This window comes from Balaenoptera musculus, chromosome 14 (assembly GCF_009873245.2).
Source record: "Balaenoptera musculus isolate JJ_BM4_2016_0621 chromosome 14, mBalMus1.pri.v3, whole genome shotgun sequence".
NCBI classification, from domain to species: domain Eukaryota; kingdom Metazoa; phylum Chordata; class Mammalia; order Artiodactyla; family Balaenopteridae; genus Balaenoptera; species Balaenoptera musculus.
Window position 1 is genome coordinate 17,669,626 of NC_045798.1, and position 22,366 is coordinate 17,691,991.

At 42.4% G+C, this 22,366-nt stretch overlaps 1 protein-coding gene and 1 pseudogene across 1 annotated transcript in view; both read right to left on the bottom strand.

The window, feature by feature from the left end:
* Positions 1 to 623: 623 nt before the first annotated feature.
* GRK3 (G protein-coupled receptor kinase 3) overlaps positions 624 to 22,366 on the bottom strand; it is a 124,128-nt gene continuing 102,385 nt past the window's right edge. The window contains 8 exon segments of the mRNA XM_036874923.1: positions 624 to 6,957; positions 7,908 to 8,021; positions 10,394 to 10,530; positions 14,022 to 14,184; positions 17,123 to 17,218; positions 17,968 to 18,034; positions 18,723 to 18,823; positions 19,267 to 19,333. Coding sequence (XP_036730818.1) covers positions 6,796 to 6,957; positions 7,908 to 8,021; positions 10,394 to 10,530; positions 14,022 to 14,184; positions 17,123 to 17,218; positions 17,968 to 18,034; positions 18,723 to 18,823; positions 19,267 to 19,333 — 907 coding nt within the window. The 3' untranslated portion in view covers positions 624 to 6,795.
* Positions 12,875 to 13,685, bottom strand: LOC118906939 (annotated as a pseudogene).

The following is a 22,366-nucleotide window of genomic DNA, read 5'->3' on the forward strand; positions in this document are numbered from 1 at the left end:
TGGATGGCTCCATGGACCAATCGTGATGTCCTTCTTTCTTGAAGCAGCAAGGGACAGGAGGTGTTTCCACCTCAAGGACAGAGGTACTTACCCTACCCTCGACCTGTGGACCTACAAGCAGACAGTTCTGCCCAGGCAGCTGTGGCTCTGGGGCCACCACTTCCTTGGATTTCTGTTTTAAAGTGACATGTACCACGGGGTCTCTCCTGAAGTCTTCATGAGAGTAGGGATGGAGAGTGAGAGGCCTTAACTTCTGGGAGGGATGCCAAGGTCACCCCGGGAGTACATGGGGGAGCCTGGCACAGGTCCTAGAAAAACTGGAGACGAGATGGACCTCCTGGCTTTCCCAGACTCTTTTCTGGCACCATGTCTTCCACAAGCAGGTAGTCTCCCAAACCTTGATGCTGAAGTTGGCTGTGCTCTAAGAATCCATGAAATCAGCAGAAATGCTTGTTGGCAGTTCCCTTCCCTTTTTTTTTTTTTTTTTTAATAAAATCAGCCTCTGCATGAATTTCCTCCGAAGTTAGGATTCTTACAAATGAGTCACCTCCTGATGACCTAACAGCTTGATAAAGAAATGTAGTTTTTAGTTGGGGGGGGGGCGGATAGCACACCGAAGTAAGTCTCTTTGTACGGATCCTTTTTATTGAGGTTTACATAAGCAACTTATCAACACAGAAAACCAGCCCGACTGCCCCCAAATAACCGTGAAAGATGGTGAAACTAACCGACGGTGACACACCACACACAGGGCAGGTGACCGCGGACTTGAACCAGCATCTTACGTGGGATACGATTTCAAACGTGCACTAGTAAACGCATACTAAGAGGCGACCGTAAACCTCCACTGGCACAATCGATGGGAAAAGAGATAAAAACAGATGGTAATTTAATAGGTACAATATCTAGACTTACAATATCGAATTCACTGGCTTCACTTGGTATAGCAATGCACGAGAGAAAACAGATTTATTTCTTAAAGGGCATTACACTTGGCCATGAACAGAGCAAATATGTGACCACGTGGATGGCTGTGCAGCTAGGGCAACAGGGAGAGAAAAACATCAGCATGTGAGGAGGGACCCCGTCTCACAGGGACCGATCTTCACTCTATTTCACATGGACCCTTTTAACCATAGACGAGCCCATTTCCCAAACCATTTTGAAACGGCAAGGGGGGAAGAGTCACGTTCGAAAGTGCTGCTCCCAGAAGTGCTGTTTTAAAACCCAGCAGGGCCGTTTCTAAAGAATGTGGAAGAAGAAGCTTCCATTTAGTAGTTGATGAATCAGGTGCAACAGTCAAATCTAGAGGCAATGGCGAGACCGACTGGGGGGACTTGGCACAAGAAGAATCAGAAATGATGCTCTGCAGGTGAACTGCAGCTCCTGAAGGCTGACCACACAGAAGGGATGGTACCTACCTGCCCCGCTCGCTGGGGCTCCTACACGGCACGGTGAAATCTACATCACGAGGGAAGGACGGCTATACACTTTCCTGAAATTCTTTTACGATGGAGCCAGTGTAGAATCAAGCATTCGAGGAACCTGTCAACAAGCAGGGGGCCTTCGGAAGAGGTAGATGAAAGCAGTTATTTCACAAGTTCACTGTCAGATGTTACCCCAAGAAGTGCGCTTGCCTCTCAGCACAGATCAGAGGGTTAAGCTATTGTTGAAAACAGTCCATGGCCGTGAGAAGGGATGTCCACCCCACATTGCTATACGCTTTGTTTCAATTTTATTTTGTGGAAAAAAAAAAAAAACAGAAACAGAAAAGACTGCATTTCCTTAAATAACAAACTATACAAATAAAAAGGGGCAGAAGCGGTAAGCAATGTTTTTGATGAGAACTGAAGGATTCAATAAATAATATAAAATGCTTTTGTGCTAAAATAGAACTCTTGTTTTTATATATATATATGTAGTTTGGCAATCTTTATGCTACCCAGAAAAAAGCCAAATCTATTATAATTTGTTAAAACATAGAAAAACACAATTTAACAATAGAACTAAAAAAAAAAAAAAGGCCAGTGCTTAGTTTATAAACCACATAAATATGTACATCATGGAATATAATCAACTAAGAAACAAGAAGTTGAATTTCAAGTCCTTTGGAATATGAATACACGATTAGAAATATTTCCCCATTCCCTACCCCTTACATGAGAGACATTTTATATTAGGACAAAATTAAAATTGGAAGCATAGTTACCAGTTTTTCAGAGATGATTTTGAGATTTGTTAGATGTAAGAGAGTTTATTATAAGAACGTGAGTCATTTAACTCTAAAATGCAGGGTTTTCCTATATGGTTTTGATGGAATGATACACGTTAATCCATTTTCTATAGTGTGTGCGTGTTTTTTTTAAATAAAGGCAATTTAAAATTTGGGGTGCTACATTTATCAGTAAGTGCTAACCCGGCCAGGCCAGTGAAGTGGCCGGTCACTCATGCCCCCAGGCCTTTGGACGCTGCCAGAGTTGGGCATCCCTGTTACTCGGCTGTCAAAGAACAGCTCTCTTAGTCTTTGAGGATGAAGGAAATCTAAAGGCCATTATGACTCGAGGAAGCCAAGAAGTATCATCTTAGACTTCAACTTTCATTCTTTCTACAGTAAATTTTTAAAAATGTGGCCTGGGTTCAAAAAATTCGTATTAACATGAATTTAAGTGATTAATTAATTAAAGCTTCTCAAGTTAACCTGATGTGGGAGGCAAATCATGTTAGAGCTTTAGGAAGAAAAAATGTTTTGAAAAGTAAAGCTCACTCTGCTTGGCTCAAGCAGCAAGCCCAGTCTTGTCACTGTAGGGGGATTACGGTACCTTCAGTGGGTGTGCAGCAATGTCCCCACCTGACTGACAGGGTGACAGCAGCCCACACCCCACCTCTGGCCTTCTCCCCCTCTTCTGATTGGCTGCAAGGCGCACACACCAAGATGGGGCATCAGCTCTGGGTCCCGTGTGCCTTCCCCAAGGGAGCTGGATGACAAGCAGGGGCAACCGGCAACCTCATTTCTACAGAAAGTCCTGGTGGAAAGCAAACAGCCTCTTATAAGTCCAGCAGCTCCATATTCAAAACTAAAGCGACCAAGTCTTAAAATAGTTACTATTCAACTCTTCTTGTTATAAGGGGAAAACCACCCCAAAGCACCAAGTTCAACTGTAACTTCCCTGGTGCTTTATGGTGTAAGGAAATTGGCTTTTCCCAGCGAATTAATTCCTTTTTTCCTTTGCCCCATCTCTACCAGGATCCTGCCTTCTGTGACCCCCACTCCATCCACGTCCCAGCGTGTGTCACAGATCCCAATGAAGCCCAACTCCTCTCTGGGTACAAAGAACACATCCATCCCCTGGGAGGGGAGTTCCTTCCCCAAGCATCTCTGAATGACACAGATATGAGTCCCTGAATGAAACTGAGAAAAATTACATATAAATTAAATCATACAAGATAAGCCTTATCTTACACCAGCACACTGCAAATTTTTTAACATATTTACATCAAGCAAAAAAAGTCCAACTTTGAGAATTTTCTTTTCTTCTTGATAGGTTAAAATTTTGAAACATCAGAAAAATCAATTCCGCTGAAAAGTCAAATGTTGTATTCAACTGGCCCAACTATAAATTCTGAATGAAATAAAAAATCATCAGAAAAAAACACACTTTGATCTTCTTGAGAGTTAAACCACATTGTCAATTGGTCAATGATATTTTTTAATGGCCAGTGTGAGCCTTCAAACAATTATCTTTAGTATCTGTACAGCATATTTCAAAGCGCAAATCAAAGCTAACTCTTGCTTTGAACAGATGGTTGTTTGTGGTCGTTGCTCTATTTGCTTTTCCAGCTTTGTTGCTGTCTTTCTTGAGCAGAACGCTTCCTTTCTTCAGCGAGCCTGGACATTTGCCCCTTCTCTTTACATATAGAATTTGAAATTGTCATGTCTGTGAATTGACCAATCAGAGGCACAGGAAGTGAAACATTCACATTAGCAAGTGAAACAACAGCTGATTTCTAGCAGTTTTGCTGAAAAATTGTACTTAAACATGATAGAGAAGGAAAAACCATGAGCCCCAATGACATAAGGGAATAAATGCACCAAAGAGAATGTTTTAGGTTAAAAAAAAATAACCTTGGATTCCCAGAAGTTTTAAATTCATTCCATATATGGTGTAGAGTAGAGCAGCTTAATCTATAATTTTTAGGCTTTGCTTTAATGATTCCTTTGAATTATGAAATCAAGACACTACTAACATAATTTTACAAAAATATCAACTTCAATGATTTTTTCTGACAATGTGAAAATATCCCAACCAAATAAATCTAAAATAATGATAACACGTGTGCTCAATTTTGCCCTTTTTAACACTCCAAACGTAGGTAGGGTCAAACATTAAGACCTAAAACAGCCACGTATACCAAGACTCCTAAACCAACCGACTTCTTTGGCCACGGGGGCACCAGGTGCTGGCACAGAAGGGTCCTGGAAGCGCCTTCCATCTGGCAGCAGAAACACGTACCCCCTCAGAAGGGCTGCAGGCACGAGTTCAGGAGGAAGACTGGCCTCTCCAGGCTGCCAAACCCCAAACACAAACATGGACCTCCCCCTAAAAAGCCACTCATCCTAACCTCACAGAGCACTTTTAATAAATCACATCCACGTAATGCACTTCTCAGCCCTGTCGTTACCCATCAAACTTGAGGGAGTGTAAAAGTTCACTTGGAATAAATCTGAGGCGAGGCGAAAGGGCTCTCGGAATATTTCCAATTCATTTTTCTTTTGCAAAGGAAAGACAACCTTATGTTCTACTCCAGAGCTTAAATGATATTTTTCAGAGATGCGAATCGGCGTAGCTGGTGCCCTGGGTATGGAACGTGAGACGCTAAGCCCAGACCCTCAAGGAGTTCATGCACCTTCTCCACGTGAGGCTGCATCTCTACTCTGTCCAGCAGAGGCAGGAGGCTCAGCGATTTCTAAACTGTAATTACCCATCTCTGAACCATAGGTGCTGAGCACATGTGACCTTGTGATGGAGCCAGTAACTAACTACAGTGGTGACAGTGACAATCAACCATGCCTGGGGAGATGCTCACTTGTCATTAACAGCTTTTCTATCTCTGGTGGTTTTTTATTTTTTTAATTTTTTTAATTTTCTTTTAAAAACACAATTTGAATACTATTCTTCCCTTTTAAATCAGGGGAATCCATGTAAATAGTAGCCCCCAACTTCTATACTGGAAACAGCAGATAGTAGAACATGTATGCTAAATTCCAACTAGTAGTTGAGATAAATAGTGAACCTCAAAGTTTCTTTTCCAAGGTAACTCCTATGAAATAAAAGGCTCTTTCGGTAATTATCTTCCAAACTCTCAAGATATCGTTTCATTAAAAAGGACTTATTTTCCCAGTGAGTGCGGCACACAAATATAAACACAAAGATTTGGAACCACTAAAAATATCGAGGACAGGATGCAGATAATTACGATGTCAAGTTATTTATATTGTTAGTAGTCGACTCAGAAACAGACAATAAGATTGCACTAAGAAAGGACAAATATGTGGACTCTGAAAATTATTGTTATTATTTTTAGTCTGATGACACGGAGGACTTGGCTGGGGAACACACTGGTTCTTATAAACCAGCACTTATTTGGGACATGAAACGAACCACGGGGAGAGAAGGCCACTGGGATCAGGCCGTCGCTGTCACAGAACAACCCGCCAGGGCAGAGAATTATTCGCTAATGACAGTTGAACGACAATGCAAGTCAATATACACAGTTAACCCATTCTGACACATTCGTCTTCAGCATTCTTTTTTCAATAAAATTCATTTTTAAATTATACTAAAAGGTAAAACGGAGTTTCCTTCCTTGACACATCCGTTACCCAGATGCTTCCTGAGGTCAGCCAGAGGGAACCAGAGTTGCTGTGTCTCACGACGGCTTCCATCCAAGCCTGAGACGGGCGCCCGCAGGCGGTCCTGTGCACCCAGGGGAGGTGCACCGACTTGATGGTTTGAAAATGGCTGTGTCACCGTGAGATGCAAACGCCACTGCCTCTCCTGCAGAGCCACGGTGAGCCTCCAACCATCTACCATCTGACGCCTTCGATGTTGAGTGGCTCCCACGCCCTTGGTCCCAGCTGCCTAAGCTCCCGGTCAGAGGCAGGCTGGTACCCGTGGGTGCGGCACCCGCGAGGAGGGCCCAGGTGCAGCCCTTTCAGAAAACCTCTGCAGCTTTCAAGCCCCGAGACAACGAGATGCTGGTTCTCAAGGGCACAGAAGACACCCAGCTGGTCTGCCATCCTGCCAGGACTATGGAGCAAAGACATCTAAACCCAGCCGGGGCCGATTATGGACAGAGCGTGGCAACGCTGGGGCAACCTGAACAGCAGACTGTTTGATCCCATCTTGGCAAGCCTGAGATACACTGGATATCGGATGCAAAAAGTGACACAATCAGTAGGAATCATTTCAAGTTCTAGGTTCATCTATAACCAAAAGAAGTGTGTGGCAAAGAAAGAGAACTTCGTTTCTTCAGTAGTTTTGAGGGCGGATGGATGCGATCGTGGCGGGAGGCCCTCAGGAGGGGAGGAGGCGCCCCCAAGCCTGAGGGTGGTCGCCACTCCTAGTAGGAGCATCTCAGAGTCCTGGGTCCCCCCAGCCACGGAGCACCCTGGAGGTAAGCGACTCCATCTCTCATCCTCACACTTCTCCCAAAGGCTCCACTTTGTGGGTCGAGTAGCCCATGCGGACTTCCCGGAGGAGGTGCCGTCTCGTGGGATGCTCCCCGTGCCAGGGGTCAGAGGCCATTGCTGTTCCTGTGGCAGAGGGGCGGCTTCGAGAGCTCCACGACGGCCGAGCGGGATTTGTTGAGGAACTTGGGGGCTCGACGTAACAGCCGCTGGGCCTCGGTGAACGTCTCCGTCAGCTCTTTCTTCCACTGCAGAAACTCCGGGTCACTCTGAAGGCAAACACAAGAGGTGGAGGAGTTGGGACAGTGTCAGTGGCTTCGCCGACACACATGGATGCCTCTGGACAGTCCTTGGAACCCCCTTCCCCCCAGGGAAAGCACACCCCATGTCCCACCCCGCGGCCGGTGAGTAATGGGGGGGGGTCACGCAGGAACTTCCTCCAGGGGCCCCTTGCCCAGAAGAGGGACTAAGCCCTTCAGAAAAGCCTCCTACAACCCCACAGGAGACTTGCTGCCTTGACTTTGTTGAAAGATCACCTTTGATCTCTGATGTCTAAAATAACTTGAGTCTAGAAAATAATGCACGAGGAGTTTTGACAAATTTCAACTACTAGTTTATCTCTCTAAATATGCTCTTTACAAGCACGTATACACATACACACACACCCAGTAGAAAAGTGTTGAAGTCGTGAAGCAAACACGTCTTTGTATCTACTACTGCTTTATCTCTCTAAATACGCTCTTTTCTCACCCCCCCCCCAAACATCCCCCCACACCCCAAGAGAAGTGTTCAGGAATTAAGTTCAGGCTACAGTAGAACTTTGGGGAGAGAAAGATGGCATTTCCCTTGTTAAGAGTTACTTGGGGATCTTATGTTTATTTCAACACACAAACCTCAACTTCAAACATGCTGAAAGATCAGATCAGATCTGGAAAACTGTGAACAAATAAAATTCAAGGCTCCTATTAAATACTGGATGGTTTCCAGATAGGGTAATCACTTTATTTCCTGTCCTTCCTCCTGCCATTTTCTAAGAAACACTTCTTCTAAAATAACTGTTAATTTGCTGAGATCCTTGTATCTTCCAACATTCTTGCTAAGTTCGTGAGTGATAAAGCATGGAGTAAGAAAATGTTTGATAACCAGCAGGCACCTTTGGTGAATGTTTATATAATTGCTCTAACTTTCACCTCTGGAAAAAATACAAATAAACACTCACCTCACACTGCAAGACAAATTGCTTCCCTCCTTTTATCCTCAACAAAATGCACTTTTTGTCTTTAATCTGAGTTTCTTCCACAGACACAATCTGTTCCATTGTCAGTAAATTTTGCTGACCGTAAAAATAAAAGATGATAAGTTACTTCACATTATTGCATGACTTCTTAAATTAAGTTAATAAATAATACTGAAAACTACCAGGTTAGAAAAAGTAAAGAAAAAAAATCAGCATCTTTCTTTCTTTGATGATATTCTAGAAGTGGGGGGAAATGACTACAAAAAAAATGTACGAAAATTCAAAATATAACATCTCAAAGAAAGCTGCAAAGAAAGGAACGTCTCTATAAGGCAGAAAGCAAAGCTGTTCCCTCAGCACAGTACTGATGTGGGGATGAGTGTGAATCACACGTACCTCTCCTGCATCACACACTTGCCTAGACACGATCAATCCTGCTATGAGGGAACAATGACGTCGCTACCTACAATCTGCGTGAGCGAGAGGTGTGTCGCTGGCTTTGAACCCAGCAGCCCAGTAGAAGCTCGGTCACGCTAGCCTGTAAGCGACTGATATTTTGATCACGTCGAAATGATGTTATAAACACAGGTGACGTCCTTAAACGACTGTCCCGCTGGGTCTACAGCATCACTGCTTCTGGTGAAGGCTACCGTGTCTCTGAGCACCTTACCATTTTATGTTTTTTGGGATAAATACTCCAGGAATCCTAAATGAAAAACAACACCATCATAAACCCACGTTTTCTTTTTCCCTTACTTAAACTTACGAATCTACCCAGGCACGTTACGTAGCTTCGTGAATCAACGCTAAATGCTGACTCTTTTAAAACCAAGATAATTTATCATATCCAATGGTAAGCAAAAGAAGATTTTTGTTTTAGTTTTCGAATATCCTGAAAAGCGAGACAATTTCCTTTCAAAGTGTACAACAGTGACTGACCAGTAGATAGCATAGTAAACACATACTATGCCCAGGGCCACTCATTATCTGGAAATAAACATTACATAATGATATATGTATGAATTATAACTCAGGTGCCAGTAAGTATTCTATAATGTAAAAAATACATATGTAATATTATACAAAATATAACTATCTTGTATTTATGTATAATCATATACACATGTTCTATGTAATATGTATATTTTATATTATACAATACTTACCAGTACCTGAGTTATAATTCAGGACCACCATAGAGTCTTATTAATCATAACTCAGATCCTAGATGTATGAATTTTTAGAAAATGACTTCTACGGCACTAGTAATAGTGAGAAGATCATGGTCATTTACGAAGAATGTGGTCATACACAGTAGCAATCACTTGTAATTAAATGGCATCTTCACCAACAAGGATTTGCAAAACACATTCCAAAGTCAAACACACCAGATTTGGGCTCATCATTTTCCATGCTCTGGCCAGTAGAGAGCTATATTCTGATACAGGGGCCATATTCCAATACACCAACTATGTTTTTCACAGTTAGGACCACTGTCCTGCTTATGATGACAACCATTCCCTACTCAAGAGCAGAACTCCTTCCACATGGGTTGCCACCTTCCATGGAGACAAGCCCTGGGCGCTTCACACAGCAGACGCTTAATAAATGCTGCCCCACTTGCTACGAGGGACGGTGTAGATGGGAAATTTCTCTTTTCTTGTTCACTAACATTAGCTCTCGAAAGGACCTTACAGGGTGGCTGTATCTTCCCATCTAATACGATAAAACCCACTTCCGATTTTCCAGCAAGGTGGAGACAACAGGAGGGGGGTCAGGTGCCCTGGCCTCGGTGCCAAGCTTCTCGGCCTGCACCGCAGACCTTGTCTTACTCAACCCCGACTCAGGGAGGCCTCGTAATGGAGACATGGGGCACAGGCAGACCCCAGTCAGAATCACTCCTCACCCACACCTGTCACTGGTGCCAGACCTTCCCTCTCTAAGCCCTGGTTCTCTCTTTATAAGGGTTGGACCTCAAAGGTTGCTAAACAAATTAAAAGTGTGTGTGTGCGTGTCTGTGTGTTTGTGTCTGTGTGTCTATAGCACCAGGCCCAAGATAAATCTGCAACAATTGTAGTAGTCGTTACCATTTCTACTTCTCCCGTTTTACAGATGAGGAAACTGAGGCTCAGTCGACATAATGTGCTCCAAGTCCCAGAGACACGGAGCAGTGGATTTAAACACCTCTGACTCCAAAGTCCCAGTTTTTCCCCCTTTTTTGATCCACCTAACCGCTCTCCAGCCCTCCTCAAACCTGTCTGCTTTGACCTCCCTGGAAGGCACCTTCTATTTTCAGGTAGCACCAAATCCTTCCTTGACTCAGAAGTTTAAAAGTTAATGTCTGAACATGAAAATCTCATGTATACATGTTAAAAGAGATATGGGAGCTAGAGGGAGATTTGAGAAAACATGCCAGCGATGTGAAATCACCACGGAAACGAGTGCTCGGCAAGATGCTACAGACTTACTCGTGACTCGCCCTCTCCTCTCCATTCAAGTCTGTTTGGAAAGAGGTAAAAATATCGACGCTGCCACTGAGTCAGGAATGGGTTTCCCAGCTTCAGCATGTACCCGTGCATGATGCAGTCTCTTCCCAGAGCGTAATCTGAGGCACGGAACACAACGATGAAATTTAGCAGGGTCTGAAACAGAATGTCTATATGCTTCTCAGAAAAAAAGAATGACACACTTTTTAGAAAAAGAGCAAGTTTCTATAAAGAGAACACACTATAGAAATCATTATTTTAGTTTTAAACACATTAAAGAACAGGTCTCTTCAGCTCTCTACTAACATACTAAACAGCTGTTTCTCAATATTCTGATAAATTCATGATGTTCCTCTATTGCTCTGAGAGGGTCAAAGTTTGTTTGATAAATATTTTTTCATTATGTAGGGTGATAATTGGGGAATAGAGAGTGATTAAACGCAAGCTATGCCCAAAGTACCTTTGCCTTTATATGGAATTGGGCTTCTCCCTTTAATGTTATTTAAAAAAATAACAGAGAGGGGATTTTCTTGTCCAAAGAAGCCAAAGTAACACAAGGGTCAAAAACTGGTCTTTCCTCCATTTAAGGTTATAATTATCCTTCATATATATGGTTATGTAGGGAGGCCAAGCTAATTCACATGCATGTTGAGTTCTGATTACATTTTTACAGCAAAGTATCGTCTCAAACAAAAAGAAACGGTCAATTTTAAGTGGCTTACTTTGCCTTCCTTCGAGGCCTTGGTGATTGTGCTAAAATCATTCATTCACTCACTCACTCATTCGTTCAACTATGACGGGAATGAATGCCTAGGTGCTGGGCATGTGCTAGGCATTCTGGACACAGCAGTGGATAAAAGAGACAAAAGGCCTCGCCTTCAGGGAGCTTACATTCTAGTGGGAGATTCAGGTAATAAACAAATAAGCAAAACCCATGTTGTGTCACTTGGACACAAGCAGGAAGGAAAAGAATGAAGGAGGGGGGGCCTCGGGAGGGTCCATGGTGATGGGGTGTGGTTCACGGAGTCGCCATTTTAATGGAAAAGGTGTCTGCATTTGTCAAGTGCATTTAAAGTATACGTCTTATATTTTTACTTCAGATATCTAATCCTAGACTATATTTTACTTTAAGGGTGACTTCTGAGATCTTCAACCAAGATCTAGTTATTCCTAAATTACTTAATTACATGTGAGAATAATTCATTAATTTGCTAGACGTTCTAATTACAGCTCTAATTAAAAGGCTACACTTCAACAAGGTCATTAACATACATATTTTTTTCTGGGTCCAGTTTGTCAAGATTCTAGTGACATCGTGGCTCTCCCTTGAGCAAACTACTGAGGCTATAATTTCCTGTGTAAAGTCCGTAACAGCAAACGTGGTCCAGAGTGATCTCAGTGGACCCGTTCTCTCAAGAATGGCTTAGAAATAAAGCCCCTTTCCCTGCAGAATGGAGGTGAACACAGTTAAAGGGCTGTCACGTTCCCTTGGTGCACTCAGGCGACTTTTAGGTAAGGAGTCATTCATCCAGGATGGTGGACACTTTCCTAAACAGATGATAAATGCTACTGGGGAATGGTCGACAAGACCCAGGAATCCTGCACCAAGATACCCCCACCAAAGCAAATTGTTCACAGACTGAAATTGTTTCCGGTCATTCTTATTATACGTTAACCTCAGAAAGGTCTTTGCTTAGAAGTAAAACAAAAAGCTATCTTCATCACTAACCACAATAAGTTTAAATATCCAAAATCCATAAAGTCTTAGAAAAATCAAGAGTGGCAATATTTGGTGAATCAAAGATGACTGATTTATTTAATACTGGATGTTATATATTCTCCTTTGGAAATCCTAATAGGGCACTCAAATACGGTAAATAAAAATATGGCTTCGGGCTTCCCTCGTGGCGCAGTGGTTGAGAATCTGCCTGCCAATGCAGGGGACACAGGTTCGAGCCCTGGTCTGGGAAAATGCCACATGCCGCGGAGCAACTAGGCCCATGAGCCACAACTACTGAGCCTGTGCGTCTGGAGCCTGTGCTCCGCAACAAGAGAGGCCGCGACAGTGCAAGGCCCACGCACCGCGATGAAGAGTGGCCCACGCTTGCTGCAACTAGAGAAAGCCCTCGCACAGAAACGAAGACCCAACACAGCCAAAAATTAATTAATTAATTAATTAAAAAAAAAATGGCTTGGTGACTCTTTTTTCTTTTTCTTTTTTTGGGGGAGGGATACTTGCTATATGGTAATGCAGGATTTTACTTATTCTGTCCGTTAGTAACTACTATTTGATAACATTTATAATATTAATAGAACTTAATCTAAGAGAAGTTCAACTTACTTCTTTTTTTTTTTTTACATTTCAATACTGGATATTAATCAGAAAGATAGTCAAAATTACTACGGTCAAAATTTTTACATCAAAAATTTGTAATAAGTGTTTGGTATTAGTCTACACACAATTCAGTTTTTGGTGTAAAGTTCTTTGGCTGCAAGAAAGAACATTTGGTTTACTTCACTATTAGGAATATCTCTTAATGCTGGGATGGCTTCTTCTTGGTATTTCTTCTGCTGCTGGTTTTTGGTATAGTTATCTGTGATTGTATGAATGGAGTTGAGTGGAGAGGTACTCGTCATGTTTATTCCAAATAAGAGCACGTAACCAATCACTACAGTAATGAGGAGGTACACAGGCAGTGCAACTAACTGCCCAGTATTTTTGAGGCCAATAGGTCAAGCCTAAGGAGTTTAGCCAAGATTCAGGAATAAAAGCCCACACAAGATATAGTATGAAGCCAAATTGGGAGCTTAAGAAAAGAATAAAGCCATAAGTTGCTCTTTCTGGCAATGGTGACAGTGAATTTTCCACCATTTTCCCCGTGGCTTTAGATAATCTCGGGTCCGCCACGCGCCCACTCCGGCCCCTCCCCACAGTTCGGCCCTGGTGACTCTTTCATGCTGTTTATAATATAAATGTATGTATATACACTTATGTCTCTTGACAAGTAAACATGTAATACTAAGTTCCTCACCATACTTTGCGGGGCCCTGTGGAAAATGAAAATGCAGGCCGCTTGTTAAAAAATTATTAAGAATGTCAAGATGGTGCCAGTGGAGCATTAACCTGGGTCGGCGGCCTGATGAGACCACACAGGCCAGATACCCAGGAAGCTGGCCCTGTTGCTGACACCGTGATACTTAATCTTCAAGGAAGAAAACTTCCAAATTGGCCCCAAGACTCCAAGATAAGAAGGTGTATTGACAAAATACTGCTGACGACCTCCATACATATTATTTATATGTGGACTAAAGACTTTGAAATATCAAGTATATATTTATATATATATGTATAACTGAATCACTTTGCTGTACACTTGAAACACAACATTGTAAATCAACTATATTTCAATAAAAACTTTTAAAAAATTAAAGACTTTGAAATATCATTTCACACTGATCTTTTCCAAGCCAGGTAAAACGAAAACAATTTATGGCATTTCCCCCACTCTATTGGAAAGTACTTTATGACCCAGATACTATTTTCAGCTTTATAAGAGATCTTGAAAATTCATTGCTTTAGAAATATCTTCAGACACACCAGCTATTTTACCTTCTTCGTGGCCAAGCTGCTTATTTTTAGCTCTCTTCCTGGCCTCGATTTTATCCGTGTCTGCATTTACTGCTTCATAAACAGTTTCCACCACTTCCTGCTGCCAGCGCTCAGAGATCACCAAAGGGAAGTTCTTGTAGAGTTCTTGGTCGCAATCAAGAAGCTTATTATTTTAAGAAATCAAGATATGTATGATTTAACATGCTTACAAAGGCAACAAATTCAAAAGTACCATAACTGCGTGTAGGAAGATAACTAGACAACAGCCTATAACCATTAAGAGACAATTTATTACTTGTCATAAACCTCTGCCAATGACAATCGAGCGACCAAGGAACATACTGTACAACACGGGGAAGATAGCCAGTATTTTATAATGACTGTAAATGGAGTATAACCTTTAAAAGTTGTTAATCACTATATTGTACACCTGTAAGTTATATAATATTGTACATCAACTATACTTCAATAAAATCTTTTAAAAAGAAAAAAAAAGAAAGACAATCCAACAACCGGGATCCACACAGGGTGATATATTATGGGCACTTCACTTCCATCCCTGGGTCAGTCAGATGCAGCCCAATCTTCTACAGCATCTTCATAGCATTTTTGCCAATGAAAACTAACATATATAGGGTTTTCTTTAAAGGATGACAAGAATCTGGCAACAAAATAATTTCGATTATAGTGAGGATATTTTATTTGTGAAAACAGATCCCTATGGTTTTAGATACAGTTACAAGGGAGAAGCCAGAAGGGCTTTCTAACCACCCTACCATTATTCTGTAAAGTGAGAAAAACTAAAAGGTCCACTAGGCCAAATTTACCATTTAGCCCATGAGCCTTCCAATGAATCCAAGTTGAACAGTATGATCATAAGTCTCGAGATACGTGGAGACTTTAGGCAATGTGGCCTTTCAGAGGTGCTATAAGAAAAATTACACTTAACGATAGCATTTCTCTTCCGAACTATTACTCAAAATTCTTCATTCTTCTCCAAGTGACCCTGTACTCTGAAAGCAAGCTAAGAAAATGGTTTTACAGATTTGAGTTACAGTTTTGTGGCAGAAAGACAAGCGATCCTACTGAAGGGAAAAAATAGCCCTGTCTTTCAAAAGCAGGGATCTCCCTAGAAGCTTGACTCGTTTACTCCCTTGCCTGAGAGATAAGTACGGGAGAGAGGCAAGTTATTTAGAAGCAAAAGGGAGAAAGACCAAGGGTGAGGCTGTTGCCCACAGGCCTTTAGTGAATCACTGAACCACTGGAGGAACCTGCATCCTGGTCCCAATCAGGATGCTCTCCACCCACCCTTACTGACTTGTCATCCTAACGTGCTGATTCTGAGATCAAAATGTGTACAGTTTTTCCCCTTTCAGCTTTCTTCAGACGCCCAAACCAAGCCTGGCGCTGAAACCTTTGTGTGTCCTGAGTGTGAACATGCTCATGCGTGTGTGTGTATGTGTGTGTGCGGTGCAGTGTTAGAGCATCAAGGCCAGGAGAGCACCCTGTGATGAGGGACACTGGGGCAGATTCTGCAGAGTTTGGCAAAAGTGAAAACACCCTCCTTTCCAAAGTAGTTGCTCTGAAATGGACAACTCTGCTTTATATACAAACGGTTCCATCTCCTGTAAGGTCAGAGAGCCTTGGTCTTTATGACTCGGCCTATGTGAAAAATGAATAAACAAAGCTCTACATGAAGTGAGCTTTTTTTTCTCCTTAAAGAACAATGTATTATTTTGGCTACGTTTTAAGAGACACAGCCTTCTCAGCTCTGGTTCCACAAGAAGCAAAACCACCACAACAGAAACTCCTAGTGTACATGCCAGGACGCTGACACAGGTGACCCACCCACGGAGAAGGCCTGGCAATGAAACCACTCACTTCACAGGCAAGAAAACCAATGCTCCCGAGGTTCCCTAAAGGGCCCTGATTCCCTTAGGTAATAAGTGCAGATCTGAGGCCAGTGCATCTGACTCCAAAGCCCAGGTGACAAAATTGAAAGCATGAGACTCTCTTTTGAACAACAAAATTTTCACAGGCTCCCACGTGATATTCGTTTTCCTTTTAGTGCCCTTTGCTGGAGAGAAGTATGTCTGATGACAAAATTCTACTGTGACAGCAGTGATCCTTTTAGATAACTCTGTAAAGGGACTGTTCCTGAAGCTATAGGGTGGTCCTGTCTGTCCAGGCCACAGAAGATGCCGAGCGTCGGCACAGTGGTCACGCTGCTGTCCCCAGGGGAGCCACGGCTCAGACCAGGCCCTCTCCGCTGTGTTTCACCTGACCTTCCCTGCCACCCCCCATCCCGCCATCCTGGGAAACTGGCCACGTGAGCACCCCAGTCACCTGTACAGCTGCCTGGCAGGAAAGCCCAGGGGGGCTGACACAAGGCCATAAATGCAGGTAGCTGAGAAGACACGGGCAGGGGGGCCTCTCGGAGGGAGAGGGGAGACGCTGGGAGAAGCTGAGAAAGTGGGGGCAGTGAGAACTTGACGTGTAGTGACACGCTCTGACTCGGCATCCAAAACAGGGTGACTTTCTCCCATGGCTCACCACCTCTAATTATGCCCTGTCTACTTGGAAAATAATGATTGGAACCAGTTTGAAAAATGCGGAAGATGCTACATATATTAAAAAAAAAACAAAACCGTGATTATTTCACTTTTGATTGACAAATGCAAAATGATTCACGCTGTTTGCTCTTTTCATCCTGACACAGAGAAACCGGGATATTTGGGAGAACTAAGATGACTGGCTGTCCTGGCATGAGGCCAAGTACGTTTGCCATCACCCGGCTGTTTTTCCCTGCTTCATAACACGTCTGAGTTTTCTATCAACCATCAATCTATCCAAAGCAATAAGAATGTGACCACTTTGCAGTTTATCAAACGTAACATAGGTAGTCCAAAGAAAGCTGTCGTAGTCTCTAATTCAGGTCTTGACCTCTTCTACATTCGCCAAATATATGGATATTCATCTGTAAGCTACAGTCCATAAACAGGCCAGTACTAAGTCAATCATGAAGCCTGATTTCCAATTAAAAAATCCCCCACCCTCCAAAAAAAAACAAAAAAACCTGAAAGCAAGCATTGCCAGTGTACCTTGATGCCTTTGGTATCCTCTTCATCAAATGAGCCGATGTCAAAGGCGTCGGCCGCATTGACTTCCCCCCGGGGAGGGATCAAGGGTGGAGGGTACTGGAAGAGCCAGAGAAGAAAGGTTCAGTTACTAGGTGACTCAGGGCCCAGTCCCAACCTGCTATTCTATAAAGAGATCTCAGGGCAACACATCAAGGTGTCACAGTCCGTGCAGGGCTCATTCAAGCTCACAAATCACAGTGCACAGTTCACAATGCCCCCAAAGGAGATACAGCCCCACGACCCAGTTTGCTAGAAGCTTAACGCCTGCAATGGGGCAGGGTGGACGCCCCACACCCACAAACGTCCCGAGGCCAATGCTGGCTGAACCAGAACCCAACTCTACTCCTAATTAGGCAGGACTAACAGAGCATCATTCCTCAACAGTCTGAGTTCATGCAAAGGTGAGTCCAAAGATGATCATCAACATTGAGAAAAAAACAACAACTTTAATCTGGGGTGTTTTCCTGAATCAATGAGAATATTAAAAAGTAGCTTAAAATAAGCCAAGGGGATTATGCCACTATACAATCATGCTAATTCTTAAATTATGGGGTGCTGGGCTCAAAAGTATCTAAGTGTATGACAAACGTTTCTCGTACATTTTTACATATAAACAAAGAAGGAGAAGTTGTTCCAAAGGGAATGAGCCATGCGGCAGCACGTGGATAGGAGAGCAAGAAGCAGGGCTGTGGATGGAGAGCTGGGGTGGACCCTGGAGACAGAGCCAGGGCGTAGAGATGCATACAGAGATGCAGATGGAGAGCACAGTGGGGGTGGTACCCGGGGTGGGGTCCCAGCAGGAGTACCTTCTGCAGGTAGACTTGCTGCCAGTCGATGCCTCTGAAGAAGTCGTGCGTTTTTAGCTCCTGTGCACTGCGGGAGAGAGGGAGTCACAGCAGTGGTAAGTAAATACGCATTCGGAAATCTAAGAAACGGTTTGCAAAAATTATCTCCTATTACAGAACACACAGGGACAACTATTTCCAGCTCTTTAAGACAGCAAGTAAAATATGCTTCTTTCGAAGCAATCCAAGAAACACTGTGATGTTTAGAAATACTGCACGCTGAGCCTAGGAATATAATCCCATGTGATACTTTATTGGGGATGCTTATCCCAGCCTGAGATAACCTAGGGGTTTTCACAGATTATATCTATATCTGATTCTGTAATCATGAGAACAAATTTAACTAAGAATTAAGTTAGAGATCTACACATTAAAGGGATTTACAGCAAATGTCTACAAGTCCTCATAGATCAGATGGCAGGGATATGAAGCACCAAATATTAATTTCGAAGCAAACTAGAAATCTAGTAGAATAGTGCATGCCAAACCCCTTCATAAACTGAAGAAACAGTTTTTCCCAAAGATCGTCGCTGAAGTTCAGTTCACATGGAACAGAAGAAGTTGCAGACTCTGAAGAAAACACGTGGGCCAATATACAGAGTTCCCCTGTGATTCCCTCCAACCCCCTCTAATTGAAATGGGAGATTCTCAATGTATTGAAAGGAACTGTTCTGCTTTCCAGGTGAAGACGCTGAAAGGCAGAAGCAACGGCCTACCCGCGTCCGTGGCAGCCGAGTCGCTTACTAACATCTCGCTGGAGCAAGCCTTCCAGAAGGGACTGCAGCTCAGGGGAGAAGATGTCTGGAAGTTCCACATTCTGGGGGTGGGGGACGGGGGGAGAATACGATCTCAAAAATGCATCCAGGGAAACAGTGCCCTCACCCCTGACCAGATTTAAAGGCCATTTCTTGCAATAAGGATAGTGTTAAAAAAAAATTGCAGATTCACTGCCAATTAACATTGACTCTAAGAAACAGAGAACGGTTACTCATTTTCAGAGTCAATCGACAGGCTGGAGCCAGAAGAATCAGGTCTCCTCGCTCTTCTGCATCCCAGTCATTTTTCCTTTTATTTGACTTCTTTAGTTTTGTTCTTGATTTTCTACATCTTTCTCTTACTGATTGTTAGCAAACCCTGATATTTGCCTTGGCATCTATTTCCAGTGTTTTAAGAAAGCTTTTTTTTTATTTTATACTGGTTGTGATGGAATGAAACATGAAAATTATAATGCAAAAAAAAAAAAGTTTTTGACCTCCTTACCATGGTGAGTGTCATTCGGTCTATCTCATGCTTATCTTTGGTTTTATGTTGTCTGAAAGGGCTGTGACTGTAGAAATAAAGAAAATTCCATCACTAGATGGTTTCAGGTAACAGCAAACATTGTTGACTAATATTTGGGCAAGGTATTACGTTCTGTCACTGCTCATATGAAACTGCAGAAATACAAAAGCCATAAACATATAAGCATTTCCAGAGAAAAACTGATGATCAGATTGACGATCAGATATATTAGGTCCTGAAGGAGCAAGGCTTATGTTTACTTGAACTCCTGATCTTCACGTCAATGAAGTCATGGTACCAAAATATACTTTAGCAAATATATTCCAAGTGATAATTTAAACCATCACTTGGAAAAAACATTAGCAAACAGGTATTTATGAAAATGAAAGTCATACACATGGCGTTTGTCACATTAGTGTTTGAGATAATGGTAACTTTCAAATTATTATTTTTTTTTTTAGAAAAATGGGTATTAGTTCCTCGAACAATACAAAGAACTGCAGTCAAATCAAAACACGTCCAAGATGAACACACTTCCCCGCCTAGAATCCAGTAATTTTAAGCATTACATTCCTTTGAGGATAAGAGATATAAACTAACCCTGTGCTCCCAGACCCTCCAGAGTTCTGAGAACTGCTCCCTCATGTCCTACTTACAAACAGCCCCAGACTTAAGAGTCAGAAACCCTGGGTTCACGCTGTGACTTGGCTGTTTGCCGGCTGTGAGCCAGTCATGGAAACCTCCAGTCTCAGTCTCTTCATCTGTAAACGGCATAACGCAATATCCGTCACCAAAACGGTGACGGGAACGAATAAAATAATGTACATGCTAGTAGCCGAGACAATGGCAGTATACAGTGGGTATCTGATACACATCTGTGAAATTAATAAGGATGAGTCTAACTTTACAAAATGAATGTCTGCTTGATCAACTGTGTAAAGAAATTATTCTTACTCTTTTTTTTTTTTTAAAAATTCATCAATTTTTTTGGGCTTCCCTGGTGGCGCAGTGGTTGAGAATCTGCCTGCTAATGCAGGGGACACGGGTTCGGGTCCTGGTCTGGGAAGATCCCACATGCCGCGGAGCAGCTGGGCCCGTGAGCCACAACTACTGAGCCTGCGCGTCTGGAGCCTGTGCCCCGCAACGGGAGGGGCCGCGATAGTGAAAGGCCCGCGCACCGCGATGAAGAGCGGTCCCCGCACCGCGATGAAGAGTGGCCCCCACTTGCCGCAACTAGAGAAAGCCCTCGCACGAACCGAAGACCCAGCACAGCCAAAAATAAATAAATAAATAAAAATTAAAAAAAGTAGCTATAAAATTAAAAAAAAAAAAATTCATCAATTTTGATGTCTTTTTTTATTTTTTTATTTTTTACTTTTATTTATTTATTTATTTATGGCTGTGCTGGGTCTTCGTTTCTGTGCAGGGGCTTTCTCCAGTTGCGGCAAGTGGGGGCCACTCTTCATCGCGATGCGCGGGCCTCTCACTATCACGGCCTCTCCTGTTGCGGAGCACAGGCTCCAGACGCGCAGGCTCAGTAATTGTGGCTCATGGGCCTAGCTGCTCTGCGGCATGTGGGATCTTCCCAGACCAGGGCTCGAACCCGTATCCCCTGCATTGGCAGGCAGACTCTCAACCACTGCGCCACCAGGGAAGCCCTATTCTTACTCTTGATTACATTTTTAAAATGCTGAATAAACTGGCTTTTAAAGTTAACCTTAGATATCACTTATATATGGAATCTAAAATATGACACAAATGAACTTATCTACAAAACAAAAACAGACTTACAGACATAGAGAACAGATTAGTGGTTGTCAATGGTGGTGGGGGCAGGGGGGAGGAATGGATTGGGAGTTTGGGATTTGCAGATGCAAACTATTAGATACAGGATGGATAAACAACAAGTTCCTAGTGTACAGCACAGGGAACTATAGTCAATATCCTATGATAAACCATAATGGAATAGAGTGTGAAGGAGAATGTGTGTATATATATATATATATTTATATAACTGAATCACTTGGCTGTACACTAAAAACTAACACAACATTGTAAATCAACTATATTTCAATAAAATAAATTAAAAAAAACATAGATACTCTAAGCATTAAAAGAGACTAGTAAACATGCAAACTAGAAAACCCTGGCCTTATTTATTCACTTGAAAATTAAAGAAGGGATATGATTGAGATTTCTGATGGTAAGACATGCCTGTAAAATGATCAACCCTGTAGATTTATTTATAAGGCATATATAACATAATCTGAGGCAAGATATATAAAATAGTTAACTCTATAAAATGGATACGGATGTTGAGCACATAAATCAATGTGATTTAGAAAAAAGAACTAAAACGTCCACCCACTCTTGCTACTGAATAAGTTAAACTATGATGATGATTCCACTTAAGAGTATTTATTATTTAAATATTTCAATTTTCACTTTGTACAAGAGAGGGCACTCTAACGCTTGCTTTCTTTCGTATGCAGTGAAAAACACAGTAATTTCCATCTCTTGAAAGTATTAATTTGGAAAAAAAAAATCTAAACAAGGTAAATTAGTACCAAGCAAACATACGCCAATCTTTAAAACAGATTTTGATTGGAAATATTCTTTGCATCCTAATTGTTTCCAAGAAGAAAAATGTAAAATTACTGCATTTAAAAAGCAAATAGGATAGAATAACAAACGATATCTGTTGTTTATGAGATACTATAATTTTTAAAAACTTGACTTGTATCATTCTTGTATGCAAAATACACAGAGATATTAACATGGTCATGGTTCAAGAGAAAAGGAATATAGGTTTATTAAATCTTACTACAACTTCAGTCTCTCTTCATGACACAACTGCTCCTACCCCACAGAGTTCCTTAACGTATAAAAGGGGATTGTGTGAAGGTCTCCTGTGTTTCGGCAAATCCATCTGCTTTGGCTCCTGTGTGCAAAGCCGGAGGACCCCTTCCTGCTCTCGACCCTCATGTGCCTGCCTTCATCTGACGCTGGAAGCAGAGGGCTGTGCCCGGACACTTGGAGAGAAGGACGACTGTGTTCTGGCAGAGATGCTCCGTGCTAA